Here is a 17311-nt window from a genome sequence, read left to right on the forward strand (position 1 = left end):
CATGCAGCTTCTGGCCTTTAACATGTGACAAAGCACCGTTTTAAGCTGAAACCCAAGTGTAAGTAGAGAATGCCTCTGACTTTGCTTCTTTTCCTTCCAGGTTACTGCTGGACTTCCTCTTCCCAAGGCTTACATAGAGGAGGTAACCTCAGTCACTTCTAATTACTTGCCCTAGCCTGGCTCTTATAGAAATGAGTGGGTCGCCCCGATAGCCCAGGGTGGCTCCTAGGAGCAAAGGGTGCTCACAGGCCTGCAGTGTGCTGAAGAACTGGATTAAATGAAACAGGGAAGAAATGCCTCATAAAACAATCGCCCACATAGGATGTCAGTAAAACCAGTCCCCTTGACCAGTGGTTGGTTTTCAACCAGGAGCAGTTCCCCTCACCCTGGGACATCTGGCCGTGTCTAGAGACATCTTTTCTTGTTACAGCTGGAGGTGGGGAGCGCTACTGGCATCCAGTAGGTAGAGGCCAGGGGCGTTACAGGGCATAGGACACACCCTCCTACGAAGAAATATTTGGCCCAATGTCAGTAGTGCTGAGGGTGGGGAACCCTGCCCTAAGCTAATGGGCGTTTCCTTGTCTTCCCTGCATTGATTGGCTGATTCCCAAGTCCCATTCAAATCAGAAGCAAGGAGGGACCTTTTTTTGCAATGCTTTTTCTTCAAATTTAAATCTACATTAAAGAAAGGACCAAGATATGGTCCTGATTATTTTTCTAGGCAAATTTTTCATAAGCCGATTTGGTTTATAACATCAGGCAGGAGCTCAAAGGATTGTGAGCATGAACCTTTTCATAGTTACATCATTTACTGTCAAAGAAACATCTCCAGTGCCAGTTTGGGGTGGTCACGTGAGACAGAGGCCAGCATGAGAGATGGTCAGATCAGCTGCTATCATTGTTGACAGTTTTCTGCCTTTTTGGGAGGCTTTTAAATTGTCAAGCAGTACAGGGTCACTTTTCATCCCCCCCAGTGAAGTGATTCAAAAGCAGCTAGAAAAGAGTTGCTGGTTCCTTGAGTCTGCCTGTCTCCTGAGCTGTGATTCGCCTTTTATGGTCATTTGTCTGATTCACGCGTAGGAGGGGAATTCACAGTTCTGGCCCTCCTGCCACCCCACAGCCTTTCCTGTGTCTAATTAGAGTGACTGCCCCTAACTGGCCCAGCTGGTGTCTTCATTTAAGAAAGTCTACTTATTTAAAACTGTTCTCAGTCAGTCTAACATATTAATTGGTTTTCATGTGACTAGAGGTAAGGAATTAGCTGTGCTCTTTAGAAGATCAACTAAATTCTAGTCTCTGTTTTCAATTCCTGAAGGGAAGAAAAGCATAAGTCATGTTTATAATGATCTCACTTGTTTTCTGTCTTTGTCTTACCCTTTTTTCTGCTATTTTATGAAACTAAGCGGTATTACTGCTAGGTTTTACTCATCATCTGAGGTGCATATTTTTATATAAGACTATGGTATTTTCATTTAAAAATTTTTAATGCATTTTAAGCTTAGTTACATACCCTTTTTTAAAAAATTACACAAGAATATAATATATATGATTTGAGTCCCCTGTTAACAATTTGGTGCATATCTCTCAACATTTAAAAAAATTTCATGAATATGCACATGTATTTTTGTATTTGTCCAAAAATGGAATTAATTGAGCTCTTCATAGTGTTGCAGTTTTAGTACATCTTCAAGAGGTTCCATGCTAATACATATTATCTCACTTTCATAACATGTACATAATACATATTTATTGAGTGTGTTATCATAATGCACTGGCCCAGGCCTCTATTGAAGGTTTGTGGTGTTTGCAGTTTTCCAGCACTGCAAGCAGTGCCCCAAGAAGCATATTTTATAGTGTTTCCTCCATTACGTTGAATTTCATGATTGTATTGAGTTCTTGAAGATGCCATTTATCTTATTTCTGACACACAAGGTTTATGGTTGAGTTCATTAAAGCCTTTGAAAGCATCATTAATAGTTCCACCCTTCTGATGGCAGGGTCTGTGCCATGCTATCACTGTACCATGTAAGTACACACACCCTATAAAACAGGGGTTGTAAATATAATTTGTTTAAGGGTAGCCGATTCCCCTCAAATGGCAAATGAGTTGTTAGGATATGGGGTGATGACAGCAGATGCACTGGCACATGTCACACTTTCAGGGCAGCCAGGACACAGGCACAACTCCGCTGCAGCGTTGTGGGCCCTGGCGCACCCTCGGCACGGCCTGAGAAGTGCTCTCTGTTGGCCTCTCCTGACAGTGAGTGGCTGCTGCCTCAAGGAGACAGTTTCCCTTTTAACTGGAACTTGCCACCTGTTCAGTTCTATTCTTTGACCTCACAGACCTTTTCCTGTTGTCTCTGCAGAACCTGGAGTTGGTTGAAAAAGGCTTCAGTAACTTGAGGAAACAAATTGAAAATGCCAGAATGTTTGGAGTTCCTGTGGTGGTGGCTGTGAATGCCTTTAAGTAAGTACAAAGCATAAGAGTCAAGGGGGACCGTGAAAATGGCCAGCCAGCCTCTCCTGCAGCTCACTGGGCAGCCCAACTCCTAGCTTTGTTTTGTTCTTCAGTTACTGTGATTGGGTTTTTAGCCTGCACTTTAGGGCTCCTGGTTGGGAGCCTGTGATAGGACATCCCGCATGTGTCACAGTGGACTCGTCACCCCACCTGCTGAGTGTCAGATTTGGCCCCTGTGGGTTCCCTTCTCCGCCAGGTGAAGTGCAAAACACACAAGCCAGAAGTTACATGTTCTTTTTTTGGTCTCTAAAGGCCTTTCGTGCTAACAGAAGGTCATAGCTGCACAGAGTTCCATTATTTCACCAGATCTGGTGGGATGGTGTCTTGACAAATTGTTAAACGTATGGAGCTGGAAGTGTTTGCGAACAGGAACTTGTGTGGGTTGTTTAGGTATTATAGTGCTAGTTTTGATCTTATTCTGATGGTCAAACCACAGCAAGGTGGGAAGCAAAAATTTTTTAAAGTTGGTCTTCATCAACCCCTTATGATGTGCCTAGAATGTTTTAAGTACTTTGCATAGATTTGCCACCTAAGCCTCATGACATCCCAGTGAAATTCTACCCTTGTAGAAACCAAAACACGAAGTCTAAGTAACTGACTGAAAGTCACCCAGCTGATAAACTGGGGAGGCGGGATTCAAACCCAGGCAGTATTACCTGATCAGTGTCCGTTTATCAGTGGGTAATTCACATGGATTTTAACGGCAAAAAACATGACAGATTCTGTCCTCTCCAGCCATCATCAGTATTTTAACATGAAGCACTGCCTTTACAGGACAGATACAGAGGCTGAGCTGGACCTCGTCAGCTGCCTCGCCAAGGAACATGGGGCTTTTGATGCTGTGAAGTGCACTCACTGGGCAGAAGGGGGCAAGGGCGCCCTGGCGCTGGCTCAGGCCGTCCAGAGAGCAGCTCAGGCTCCCAGCAACTTCCAGCTCCTCTATGACCTCGAGGTGGGTTACCTGCTGTATGCAAAAAAGCCAAAAGCACAGTGACGTTTCTGTATGGCTGCTTTTGTTTAGAGCCTGTGTTTAGCAGCTTCGAGCTGTAGGTTTGATTCCCTCTTAGGTGAGTTATAACCCACCACAGCCTGGACTCTGAACTCCAGGCAGCTTTCTTATCAACGCATATTGCTGCTTACAGAGGACAGGATCTAGGCAAGAACGCCCCGCTAGGTTGGCTCATATCCTAACTCGAAAAGGCCCACGGTACAGTCCTGGCGAGAGAAAGGGTAACATATAGAGCCAAGAGTATAACTCACTACAGCCTTTAACCCAAGGCACCAGCCATGATAGGGTGAATTGGCCAGGGGCTACATCAAGCTCCGAGGTGTTTTCTGACCTCCTCCTGGTACAGGGGAAAGCAGTGTGGTCCTGAGTGCATTTCCTGGTACCCGGCTGCCTCAGGTTCAGAGAAGCATTCAGGTGCAAAACCAACGCTCCCTGGCAGGCTTCAGCCTTCTTTCCTTCACTGAGTAAATTTGAATACCTCTGAGCCAGGCAGAAGCACTGCTTATTCTGGGATACAGTATAAAGTTAGTTCACAGAAAAATTGTTTATTATAGGCTTGTATTTCTTTTTCAGTTCTCTGTCCATTTGTTTCAGGATGTGGCTGGACATGAAGTAGGATGTCCACAGCAGTCGGAAACTTTGTTAGGAACATGGGATGGATGTTGCAGCTAGTTCTGCTCGGACTAACTCGGCTGCTTCTTGGCTTGGTTTTAGAAGATGATCATAGATTTGTGATGGTCATTGTACAACTATAAATGTAATAAATTCATTGAGTAATTTTAAAAAAACAGCCATAAAAAGATAGAAGGAAGAAACCCTGTTGCTCTCGGATTTTTAACATATTCTTGTTTTCTTTGTCCTTTCAGATGTAATGCACTTATATCTTAATTACAGTTAATAAATGTTCTCCTATCGATACAGACTTTTTCCTGTTGCCCTTTAGTTTTCCGGTCTGGTTTGAAAACCTATACAACCAACCATCTTTATAGGAAATGCCATCAACAAATTGAAATACAAGTATAGAGCATTTATAGGCACCCTCGCTAAGCCCCCATCCAATGTGCCTAAGTGGGTACCCCCAGTCCTTGAGGGCAGACAGGAGGCGTGGAAGGAGTAGGGTAATGAGGATGTCATAACCCACTTCTGCTTGGAACTCTGTTCTGGGGAAAAAAACAGGAGGCTGCCACTTTTTGTCTTATTCAGCATCTGTTGGTTTTAATCACCCCTCAGCAAAAGTACTTCTGCTTCAGAAGTTCTCAATGTGCCTTGGCATTTTTAGAGCTCCAGTTATAAGAGGCATATGAAAGTAATCTCTACTGCATCTTTAAAAAGCCGTGATTGAACAGTTGCTTAATTCATATCCTTTATACAAAGCCCCTTTGTAAATTATCACTGTTTGGTCCTAAAGCAAATGTTTCTTTTCATGCATAGGTTATTATTCCTTTCAAAAAAACAAAATGCACCCAGTGTGTTCTTTTAGCCTTAGTTACTTGGGAGCATAGAGTCTGATGCCTGATTTTAGTGATCTGCTACCTGTGAGTAGCAGGCCTTACCATTTCCATTAAGCATTTTGTCCCTGTTGCTGTTTGCTCTGAATCTTCATGCCTTGAACTAGGCTGTAGCAGCATTTAAGAGGCCAGGCCCCATTTCTGAACGGTTTGCCCCAGAGGAAGCAGCCCTGTGCTTCACTGGACCTAGAGGTCACTGGTTAGAGCATGGCCTCTGTCTGCTACACTGTTTGCTTAAGGTGCCACGGAAAACGTATCCTTTCCTCCCACCACTCCCAGGGCATGCTGATCCTATAAGTCATTGGGTTGTTTTTTAAGTATATAGATGATTTTGTTTGTATAACTGTTTGTAAGCAACAGCAGTTAACAATCAAAATGTGTGTTCGGAGTTCCCCTCGTGACTCAGTGGTTAGCGAATCTGACTAGGAACCATGAGGTTGCGGGTTTGATCCCTGACCTCGCTCAGTGGGTTAAGGATCCAGCGTTGCCATGAGCTGTGGTGTAGGTCGCAGACATGTCTCAGATCCCGAGTTGCTGTGGCTCTGGTGTAGGCTGGTGGCTACAGCTCCGATTTGACCTCTAGCCTGGGAACCTCCACATGCCATGGATGTGGCCCTAAAAAGATAAAAAAGACCAAAAAATATGTATATGTGTGTTGTTGGCATCAGCCCCCTCCCACATACCAGGGATAGGTTGTTTGATTTCATAAACACTGTCCCAGCCCAGCTTTGAGAGGAGGCTGATCTTTATTAGCATTAGGGCATTATTTTTTATTTTTGAATAGTTAGCAGTGTCATTTATGATTCCTTAGTGAGGTCCTAGATACATACACACAGTAACTTTACACCTGTGGGACATTTCCCACTTAGAAAATCTGAGGCTTGATAGTAAAAAGAAAAAGTTTCTAATCCAATAAACTTCAAACTATTTGCCTGTCTATGTACGTGTATAAAACACATCCCTGGCCCTTTCGGGGACTCTGACCTGGAGCACAGCCAGAAGTAAGAGTATGTGTCCTCATGTGTATCTGATCATGGTCTCCCCTCTCTTCCCATCAGCTCCCAGTTGAGGATAAAATCAGGATCATTGCACAGAAGATCTATGGGGCAGATGACATTGAATTGCTCCCTGAAGCACAGCACAAAGCTGAAGTCTACACAAAGCAGGTAAATGGTTGGTTGGTTGGTTCTTTCAGCTCTTTATAAAACAGGCCCTGGAGTCAATGCGTGCATATTCCCAGCTTTGCCAGGCACTGCTTCCCTTCTCTGGGCGGCAGCCTTCTCCCTTCCTAAGTACTGGGCTTGGATTAGGTGGTCCTATCCCAAAGTCTTTATCCACCCAGAGGTGGCACATGAGTGCGTGGAAAAGCCACGAGGAAATATGGGATGTTTTACTAAAGTGTTGAGAGCCTGCCTGTAGTTGTGTGTTCACCTCTGCCCCACACCCTCATTGTTAATTGGTTATATAAATGAAAGTGAAATATTCACTTGTGGAATACGGTTGTGAGTACCTCCTTTACCCAACAAAGGCTTTTAATCTATGATAACTAAGCTGGAGGAGGGCAGTGACGTGGAGATGAGTTAGAGGAAGTTGGATGTTCTGATAAATCACAGAAGCCATATCATGACAGTGCCCACACGTTCTCTGTTGCCTTGTCAGCCTCTCACTTGTCCCACTTCTGTTCCTGTCTTTTCCTAGGGCTTTGGGAATCTGCCCATCTGCATGGCCAAGACACACCTGTCCTTGTCGCACAACCCAGAGCAAAAAGGCGTGCCCACGGGCTTCGTCCTGCCCATTCGAGACATCCGTGCAAGTGTTGGGGCTGGCTTTCTGTACCCCTTGGTGGGAACGGTGAGTGAGTGCTGCAGGCAGGGAGGGCCACCTATTCACCTCTGCTTCTTTTTCTTTATTTTTGCTTTTTTAAAAATATTTACTTATTTATTTTTTTGCTTTTTAGGGCCATACCTGTGTCATATGGAAGTTCCCAGGCTAAGGGTAGAATCAGAGCTGCAGCTGCTGGCCTACACCACAGCCACAGCAACGTGGGATCCAAGCTGTGTCTGCCACCTACACTACAGCTCACGGCCACGCTGGATCCTTAACCCACTGAGTGAGGCCAGGGATCGAACCCACATCCCCATGGACACTAGTCGGGTTCATTACCCCTGAGCACAACGGGAACTCCTCACCTCTGCTTCTTAACTCCAGTGCTTGAGCCGTAAATCAATGGCCTCAGCCATCACACAAATGCCGAGTTAGCAGAGTTCATTGCTGAGGAGAAGGTTGGAGCTGGGCCCATTATGATTAATCGTCTTGTCATGGACCATCTTGGTGTCCATTCAAGGATGATGTCATGACTGCTTGTACTGAATAATAATTCTGTCTCCCAGTGGCAGTATGACCTTCACTGAGTCTAGGATGGGCCTGATTCATAGGCCGTGGTGCTTATATGTAATCGCAGCTGGCTCAACCCTCCCAACAGCCCCTTGGAGGCTCTGCCCCTCCTGGGTCTTCTTGACAGGCCTGGAGCTTATGCCTTAATAAATTCAGGGAATTCAGCATTTTTGAGTAAAGAATTTCCCCATTAAAATATAAACAAAACCTTTGGATATGAAAGGTGAGGTTATTTATACTTTGAGATGAATTATCAAATGCTTTCTTATCTTAAAGGTTTTTATGTATATTAAAAGAGGAAAATTGCTAATAGGGAGGTAGAGGAAAGCTTAAGGACATTATTGCTGTTTGGAGGCATCACTGATCCTGTGCCCAGGTTTTTCCCGTAGATCCGCCCAGTATCTGACATCTGCAGATTGTACATTCCTGCAATACAAGATCAAAACAGTAAACTAAGCCAATACATGAGTAAAAGAAACCAGTGGATTGCCTTTGGGAGCTATGCTGTTCTTTCAGCATAGTGGGAAAGGGGTAGGAAGCGGTATTATAATCAAAAGTACCTAACACTAAGGCCAACCCCACTTTTGGCCTTAGGCGAGTTATTAAAGAGGTGACCCTCCTCCTGTAAAGCTCTCTGTGGGGCAGTGTCACCACATAACAGTGGTGATCAGACAGGTGCCTGCAAACTGGTGCCCTCGGCCCCTCCAGAGGCAGGAGGGGTCTCTCTGTTATGATGTTCATCAGTCATTGGGGTTTGTAGAAATTCTGCTTTTAATAGGAATGTGAAACCATTTACCCAGCACCTTGAATATTACAGAAACGTGTGTTGTTTCTGGAAAAACTGTCAGCGCGACTGGCAGCTGAAAGTCCCCTCTGATGTGTGCGTGCAGGGGCTGACTGTAGAGATGGAAGCAAAACTGAAAGTGTCAGGCCTGCAGTTCGGAGAGAAACGCAGCCTGCCCAGCTCAACTTTCTCGTCTAAAACAAACTGCCTCATCTAAAACTCAAACTCTTGTCTAAAGCCAACTTGGACCAAGACATCTCCACACTTAACCTAGAGGGCTTAACAATTACTCTTCTTCACACTTTCTAATTGCTGTTGGGGCCTGAATAGGACTCAGAGTGTTTGAGCATGTTAGTGCAAGGTGTGATGACTTCTAAGTCCCTATGTGTATGTCGCATGACCTTTTCATTTAAAAAAGTTTTCTGGGAGTTCCCATCGTGGCGCAGTGGTTAACGAATCCAACTAGGAACCATGAGGTTGCGGGTTCGGTCCCTGCCCTTGCTCAGTGGGTTACCGATCCGGCGTTGCCGTGAGCTGTGGTGTAGGTTGCAGACGCGGCTCGGATCCCGCGTTGCTGTGGCTCTGGTGTAGGCTGGTGGCTACAGCTCCGATTCGACCCCTAGCCTGGGAACCTCCATATGCCGCGGGTGCGGCCCAAAGAAATAGCAAAAAAAAAAAAAAAAAAAATTTCTGATTATCAATATGGGGGGAAAATCCTCTTTGGAAAAGAGTAAAAGTACTGAAAATCCTCCTAATCACTGTTTTGGGAACCATCTTCAGAGTTTTCTGCCAACAGCTCGTGTGTACCTACATCAGTGGGCCCTTGTCTTTCATCTTTATAGTGTCATCTTTAGGCTCTTCTGCGTGGCCTGAGGACCAGCCAGTCGCCCTTCCTTTTTCCTACTTGTCCCCATACTCAGCAGTTGCGTATTTCTTACAGAATTTGAGAATAGAGACTGATGTCAGCTCCCTTAGTATATCCTATGGAGTATTGATTGGTACCTAGATGTCAGATTCGGGTTTTCTAAAGTAATAGTGTTTTGTATTATGGAAGGTGACTAATCCTTTTCTATGACATTTTTAAAGTTCGCTGAGTCCAGCTCAGCAGGATGGGGCTGAAGCATGGGTGCTGTGAAACTTAAGGAAATAAGTTAACATAAAACAAGACACGGAGACATTTATCTTAAGTAAAGGTGGGAACCAGGGGACTCAAGGTCTCAGGGACCAAGAGCGCCGCCTCTGGAAACCACACTGCTTTTGTTATGCTCTTTAGGATTTGGTCAAGTGAGGAGGGGGCTACGGGTGGAAGATATAGGGTTTGTTTATTATTTTATGAGTTCTTTTATTATTTTAAAAGTCACTTAGCTGGTAGAAGGTTAAGCTTTTACTCTGACCTTTAGGCACATAACAATCATTAGCATTTGAGGAAGCTACCTATGCATAGCATTCCAGAGAATCCTCACTGTGCTTCTGCACGCCTCTCTGCAGCAACCCTGTGTGCCTAGGTTTGCACGTCGGTTCTCTTTGCTAATGCATATTCTGCTAACGACCGCTCATAAACCACTTGGCCATGAGGTTCCTCTTTCTCTTATTCCTTAGAGGACATATCCTGCTTGTGCAGACGGTGTGCCAACATGCACAGGTCTAGCGAGCCTAGACCGACACATTATGTCCTCATTCAGCTGACCCTATGAATAACTTATGCCTTTAGGTCTTTGTTCTTAAGCTTAAGTCATTTACCAGTACTGTGACTGTTTTTCAAGCAGGAAGATGGGGTAAAGTAAAGCAGGACAAGATGGAGTTTTCAGCAAAGAGGCTAAGAAAATATTGTAGAAACATGTCTCGCGACAGAAGTTCTGTTTAAACTCTTTTCCTGTCTAGATCTGATTTGGAATTTTTGTGTATTCGTTATAAAGAACTTTGTTACAGATTAAAATATATCGAGTGTTCACTTACAAGCCTAGCGCATTTATATCTAAATAGATGTTTGTCAAAGCCAGCCCTTTAGAAAAAGAAATAGGTGTAAATACAATCCATAGCACTGCAAATTCAGGTTTAGGAGGCCAAATTGGACCGGTAAGAACAGAGATTGTAAAACCATCTAGATTGTATACAAAAATGTCTTGGCCCAAGTTAAAGGATACTGATTCCTAGTGTTGTGTTGCTGAAGCAAAAATAATATGGTTACCTACACAAGACTCATTAAAACAAAGTTACACAGCAGACAAGCCCTGCATCTCCTTTTGTCCTGAGATGTGAGAACTGAAGGGTGAATAACTGACTCCTCAGCTTCCCCAGCACCTGCCATCGTCGAAGGGAGGTGGAAGAGCCTCCTCTACCTCTCATTTTTTGTTGTTCGTTTTTTTTTTGTTTGTTTGTTTGTTTGCTTTTTAGGGCCGCACCCATGGTATATGGAGGCTCCCAGGCTAGGGGTCCAATGGGAGCTACTGCTACCAGCCTACGCCACAGCCACAGCAATGCAGGATCCTAGCCGCGTCTGTGACCTACACCACAGCTCATGACAATGCTGGATCCTTAACCCACTGAGCAAGGCCAAGGATCAAACCCGCAACCTCATGGTGCCTAGTCGGATTCGTTTCTGCTGTGCCATGATGGGCACTCCCCTGCTCTACCTCTTGTTGCCACTGTCCATATAGAGCTCATAGCAAAGCTTGGCGTGTGATTTGCTGGAGGACTCGGGGGTTTCTCTGAGATCATAACTGGATCAGTGACTTGATTTTTAAGATGTAACATGGAGAGTGTCACTTTATGGATAACTCTAAAATAATATTCTGTCTTGGTGCCTTAAGCTTTCTAGCTGAAGGGAAGGTGGGAAAAGAAAGCTGATGTTATGTGTGTTTTTAATACTATTTCACATCTCCTAGATGAGCACCATGCCTGGACTCCCTACCCGGCCCTGTTTCTATGACATCGATTTGGACCCTGAAACTGAGCAGGTGAATGGGCTGTTCTAAACAGGTGAGCTATTACTGGTGAAAGTTTTGCTTTTTTCCCTCATGGGGCATATTTATGAATTATAGGACTCCCAACTAAAACTATGAAAATGTAAATGTAACACTTGCGGAAGATTCCTTTCCAGACATCTCTGAGAGGAGAGGGGGCAGTAATGAGAGTTGGCAGTAACTGATGAATGAAATATTTATATTTCAATATGCTTTTGGAAGAACACAGTTCATCACAGTTTGGCAGTATAGGGGAGAATAAGCTTGGGAGGAACCGCAGTGGAGGGCAGAGCTCCTCTGTAGAGCCCCAGGAGGCTCCAGGCTTGGAGTTGATGGCACAGTGGAGGCAGGAGCAGAAGGTCTGGATACTCCGAATAGAGAGTTAACCAGAAAGTGAGTAAACGTCCTGGAAAATAGAAAAGGGCCAGTTTAGGAGTTCCATCATGGCTCGGCGGTTAACCCACCCACCTAGAATCCATGAGGACACGGGGTCAATCCCTGGCCTCGCTCAGTGGGTTAAGGATCTGGTGTTGCCATGAGCTGTGGTGTAGGTTGCAGATGTGGCTCAGAGCCTCCATTGCTGTGGCTGTGGTGTAGGCCGGCAGCTATAGCTCTAATTCGACCCCTAGCCTGCGAACCTTCATATGCCACACGTGTGGCCCTAAAAAGACAAAAAAAAAAAAGAAGAAGAAGAAAGGAAAAGGCCAGTTCAGGAGTTCTTGGACTCTTAAGTGAAGGGCCCCCAAGTACTCATCATAATGAATGAGCCACCCCTGGATATAGCAGGTAAAATTTCAAAACCATCCATGATGAAAATCCTTCTCCAGAGAAGAAAAAAATGACTTGCCTATGGAAAAAAAAGAGAGAGAGAGAGAGAATTAGACTGAACTGTCTTCTTAGCAGCTGTAAGAGACTTTTAGACAATGGAGGAATGCCCTCCAAGTTCACAGGGAAAGATGACTTTCCACTTGTATTTACACCCCACCAAACCTATCCAGATGTTTTCAGGCATGTATAGGCTTGCCACTCTCACATCTCTTCCCAGGAAGAGATTTAGCAATGTACTCCAGCAAAACAAGGACCAAACCAAGAAAAAGGAAGTCATGGTTTTTCAGGAAAACTGTCACTAGAGTCCTGACAACTGCAAGTGACCCAGAGTTACAAATCCAACATGGAACAGGAGGAAGAAGAGGTACTGAGAAAGACTGGAGAGAGCTGGGAAGACAGAGGTGTCGAAATGTAATAATGCAAAACAAAAGCTCTCACGTTAAGGAAGTAGAAGTCCGGGTGGATGCAAACCACAGGCATCATCTAGGCAACTGTAAGGATAAGTTGCTCATGGAAGCCACTCTGCTTACAAAGCAGAGACGATGTGCTTGATGCTGGAGGAGCAGTGTTGAAGAGACATGTGTGACCTTGGAAAGGTCCTCCTGGCTCATGATCGGTCTGGCATCGAACAGTGTTTACACAGCCATGATGTAAATGCTGGGCATTGTTTTCAGGTCTATGAACAGGCCCTAGAAATGTTGGCTGTGGGAAAGGATATCAAGGTTAACAGCTTTGGCGGTGGGAGAGGGTGATGGTGCAGCGTGGAAGGGAAGTATTATTTCAGCACTTAGAGAAAACCTGTATTTCTTGTTTCTTTTCCCTTCCAGATTGTCCAGCTTCAGGAAGCTGCTTTGAAGGTTTGGCCAGTGTTTATTCAGGCCCCCTGTCAGGAAGTGTGGGGAGATCAGAAGTCAGTCTCTGCCCCGAAGATCTTCAGAAATAAGTAGTGGGAGTTTCCCCAGAAGCCTTTCTTCAGTCTTACTTCCCATCATCATGTATACATTAGCATAAATCACGCACATCTTTAATTACTAAATCCATAGAATAAAAGCACATAATTTTGCAGCCTCCGTGTTCAGATGTAAATTGTAGCATTAGCAGACTGTGCTGCCACGTCTCTGCTGTCCCAGGCGATCCATGCGCCAGGCAGACCTCTGGGACTGAAGAAGCAAATTGTGGTCTGTACTTAATGGTACTGTTGTGTTTAAAGGGGAAACTGTGAGTCTCTGTATATATCTGGGAACACATGTAATCAGGAGACCTGAGAGTGTTGAGGGAGAAATAGAGTTTAGAGGATGTGCCTTTTCATCATATACTTTGCTGTGTTGTTCCATATTTTTTTTTCCCCTGGAAAAGTATTGCTTATACAGGTTTTTGTTCTGAACTTCCTTGGAAATTCCTTTTTCTGTCATAGCTTTAGCACCATCCCTTTTTTTTTTTTGGCCACTTATATGGCACATGGGAGTTTCCAGGCCAGGGATCGAATCTATACCACAACAGCAACCCCAGGCCATTGCTGGATCCTTAACCCACTGCACCACAAGGGAACTCGCTCACACCATTCATTTTTAAAGTCCTCAGTAAGGATGGTTGCAGAGCATTAACTGTAGGGTAGCTCTTTCTGCTCTGCTGGTTCAAGAAATATTTTTGAGCTTCTCTCATTTGTCTGAGCTCTCTTTATCCCTCCCTCCATAATGTTTTTTCCCTCAAAATGTTTTCCCTTCTCTTCTGTTTTTTAGCTTCTATCTCTGTTCTTCTGCTTCCATTTTTCCTACCTTTGCTCCTTTTTTTTCCTGCACCGAGTCCTTCCAGAAGATGTTGCATACCCACTGGTGCCAGTGCTACACACTGCTGGCATTGGCAGAGCAATATGTTTTGTCATATCCTTGGTTTTACTGTATTTAAGCCCCTAGGTTCACATCAGTGCTGTAATACTGTCGGTTTTGCAGTCCAAAGAAATGATGGCAGGAGTGATCCTGTAGCGCAGCAGGATCAGCGGCATCTTGGGAGTGCTGGAACGAGGGTTCAATCCCCAGTTTTGCACAGTGGTTACGGATCTGGCTTTGCTGCTGCTGCGGCTTAGGTCCTGACTGTGACTCAGATCTGAGCCATGACCGGAGAATTTCATATGCCTCAGGGTGACCAAAAAAGACAAAAAAGGAAAAGAAAAGGAAAAAAAGAAATGATGGCAGTGCTTTGGAGGGCAGGTGGCAAAGGGGTCATGAGCACAGAGCCCGGGTTCCGCCACGCCTTGGACACTGCCTGGTGCCTTGTACACACTCAGTTCCTGTTCCAAATCGTCATTTGGGCCCTGTCTGCCCAGAGTTTCCAGTTTCTAGTGTTGTTGTTGTTTTTTTTAATGTCCTATAAAACCTCATCTGGAATGGGACTTGCTGAGAATTCAACTTGTAAACAGGAAGAAAGCAGTCTGTTGTAAGATGTGGTGACTTAAAGATCATCATATTCCTTTTAGGCTTCCTCGCATTACCAAGAGCCATGTGGTTGTTAAGTCATTACCACTGATAGAAATAGTGAGCACGCGGTGGGAGAGGGTGAGTGGGCTTTTTTTTTTTTTTTTATCAAGGCAAAGATAAACAACGCCTTGATACAACGAAGAAGCCAAATTGTTTTTGCCAGGTATTGCTTGAAATGAATGGCCCATCACGAATGCAAGAATGTTCCTAAAAGGTAAAATAAGCACTTCAGTAAAAATTCAAATGGCCCCTTTCCACTTGGCATTATACCCTGGAGGTCTTTCTCCATCAGCAATTTGGGATTCCTCTTGTTTATTATGGCTGCATAGTATTTTTAACAGTACTTTGGATGGACACTTAACCATTGTTTTGTGGGTTTTGCTTACAAATGATGTCTCAGTGACTATTCCCATATCATTTGTATCTTGGCAACTTGTATAGAAGCATCTATAGGATCAATTCCTAGCAGTGGAATTGTACAGAGTGACCTCTAGCTTCAGAATGAGAGCAGACCTTTGGTTGGAGATATGTAGAGAGAAACTATAATGGGACACATCTGTAAATTACCTCGCTCCATTTTACAGGAAGCACGTGTTAAGTAGCACTTGTTAAGATCCTCTGACTCTAGAGCCTCTGCTCTTGACCGTCATTGTGCCTTTCAGAGCTCTGTTAGAAGGCAGCCACTGCCAGGTTGTACAGAATTGAACCTCCCATTTGTGACAGGAAGAAAGCTGTGCTCATTTCATATCCCTTCAGAAAGGAGGGATGATAAAAAGTGGAAGGACCAAAGGGAAGAAATAAGGTTAGGAAGGCAGGGGAGCAATTATTGACGGCATGGGTTTTGTGGCCTTGATTCTTCAATCCGTGATAAAGAAGAGGTGTGATAAAGAGAAGGCATAAAGCACAAAAAAATAACTGCAACTTAACTAAAGGCTGAATTCAAGACCTAAGGTGCAGCATAAGTGCTCGGGGTACATACTAGTGTGTGTGGTCAGAGAAGGACTAGTGCCTTTATCTTGGGGCTAGGAGTCCCTAAAGATCACTGGCCTCCTTGTCGCCCTGCTGACCCCTATCTGAGCTGCTAAGGGCTTTCCTCCCCATATTTGTAATATTGCTGGTAAACACATTGTACTTTCTGTGATCTACACCTCACGGCTGCTGCTGTGTGTTAAAGATGTAGATACACTCGGTTCAAAGAAGGGACAGCATTTATGTGCTGTCAAGTAGAGCAGATTGCAACAGAATTACTGTGGAGTTTGTGTTGGATGGTACAACCCCAATGGTGTCCAGGAAGAGATCAAACCAGCAGAGAACTAGAGCCACAGGTTCATTTAATGGTGTTCCAGGGAAGGGAGCTGGAGGGCTTATTACCAGTTGGTCTCTAAAATGTAAGAATTATTATCAAGGCATTATAAACCATTTTTGGTAGCTACAGACCCAGGCCACGATGGGTGGTTGGGGACCAGGATGGGAGAAATGGTATGATCAGTAGAAATCAGACATATAAGCTATTTTATTGGCACACTGTATCTGGTGATGTTAACAAGATAAGTTGTAGGTAGGATAATTTCTCATCAGATGGGAGATATATTTAGAAACCGTTTCTCATTATATAATGAAAAGCTACTAATGGAGTAGCAGACAATGATATGGGTAATAGCTTACCAACTGTCACTTAACTGAGTTTGGGGATGATAGCTTTCTTTCCTAGGTGAGGTATTGGATACATTTTTTAAAACTCAGATATGGCGTCAGGTTCTAGCTGTATCCTAAAAGAAACCCACAGTGCAATATTTTGTTTATATGGTTCTATACCCCGTGTGTTGGAAGTTGGGAATGAGTTATTTAGAATACACCTTAAAGAAATCTGCCCTTCAAATACAAAATCAATTCACCTCTTCAGAGCACCCTTCGGTTCCCATTCTTTAGTTGTTTTAAGAAAAGCAAATGGAGGAGTTCCTGTTGTGGCTCAGCAGAAATGAACCCAGCTAGTATCCATGAAGACACAGGTTCGATCTCTGGCCTCGATTAGTGGGTTGGAGATCCGACGTTGCTGTCAGCTGTGGTATAGGTTGCACATGAGGCACAGATCCTGCGTTGCTGTGGCTGTGGTGTAGATCAGCAGCTGCAGCTCTGATTGGACTTATATCCTGGGAACTTCCATATGCCACAAGTGGGACCCAAAAAAGAAAGGAAAACAAGTGGAATAAGATCTACAAGTTGTTAAAATGGCCTTTATTATTTTAACCTGTCCTTTATTTCATTCCCAATTATTTTCTAATAAAGACAGCTCTTCTACTCTGTCTTCATTTAGATAAGCTCATCTTATTTTTGCCTGAAATTGTAGCAAACTCCCAGATCTAGATTTGAGAAAACTTGTACTTAGTAAGTAAGAGCATCTCAGTTGGTTATGAACGGCATGGATTTCTTTTGGCTTGTTCAGAGTTCAAATCTGGCAGTAAGCAGGGTTAGTAACTCATCTGGGGATATAAAGGAGATGTACACAGACTGGTGTTAGCTGAATAAATAAAGATAAATTGAATTCTTAATTATCTCTACTATAAACTAGGTGCTTACGGATTTTCCTGTTTTATAGCGCTTGTCTCTAGGATCTTGACAGCTTAGATTCAGCTTTGCTATTGTGTAAATAGTTCTTTCCTTAATAAAGAATCTTACAAAGGTAAACTATATTCCTGGATAAGCATCCAAAAGTGGGTAAGAGCTTTACTGTCTCAAAGCTCATGGTCCTATTGAAGAAAAGAGATAAGTACAACTGCCTTTCATAGTTCTTTCCTCTGCCTTAATAGCTTCTTCATCTAGATAGTATGCTTGG

At 44.1% G+C, this 17311-nt stretch overlaps 2 protein-coding genes across 8 annotated transcripts in view; one reads left to right on the top strand and one right to left on the bottom strand.

The window, feature by feature from the left end:
• The window catches only part of MTHFD1 (methylenetetrahydrofolate dehydrogenase, cyclohydrolase and formyltetrahydrofolate synthetase 1), a 61809-nt gene extending 48740 nt beyond the window's left edge, over positions 1-13069 (top strand). For both annotated transcript variants that reach the window (XM_047797888.1, XM_047797887.1), the window contains exons 22-28: positions 101-142; positions 2367-2467; positions 3293-3470; positions 6094-6201; positions 6734-6886; positions 11099-11192; positions 12832-13069. In XM_047797888.1, the coding sequence (XP_047653844.1) occupies positions 101-142; positions 2367-2467; positions 3293-3470; positions 6094-6201; positions 6734-6886; positions 11099-11188 (672 nt within the window). In that variant the 3' untranslated portion in view covers positions 11189-11192; positions 12832-13069. The remainder of the gene's footprint in view (positions 1-100; positions 143-2366; positions 2468-3292; positions 3471-6093; positions 6202-6733; positions 6887-11098; positions 11193-12831) is intronic.
• The window catches only part of ZBTB25 (zinc finger and BTB domain containing 25), a 43566-nt gene continuing 37613 nt past the window's right edge, over positions 11359-17311 (bottom strand). For 2 of the 6 annotated variants that reach the window (XM_047797893.1, XM_047797895.1), the window contains exon 5: positions 11886-12706. In XM_047797893.1, coding sequence (XP_047653849.1) covers positions 12488-12706 — 219 coding nt within the window. In that variant the 3' untranslated portion in view covers positions 11886-12487. Of the gene's footprint in view, positions 11583-11840; positions 12707-17311 lie in introns of those variants that run through there. The other 4 variants (XM_047797892.1, XM_047797891.1, XM_047797898.1 and 1 more) reach the window with 4 other exon arrangements.

Source organism: Phacochoerus africanus, chromosome 9 (assembly GCF_016906955.1).
Source record: "Phacochoerus africanus isolate WHEZ1 chromosome 9, ROS_Pafr_v1, whole genome shotgun sequence".
Taxonomy (NCBI): Eukaryota; Metazoa; Chordata; class Mammalia; order Artiodactyla; family Suidae; genus Phacochoerus; species Phacochoerus africanus.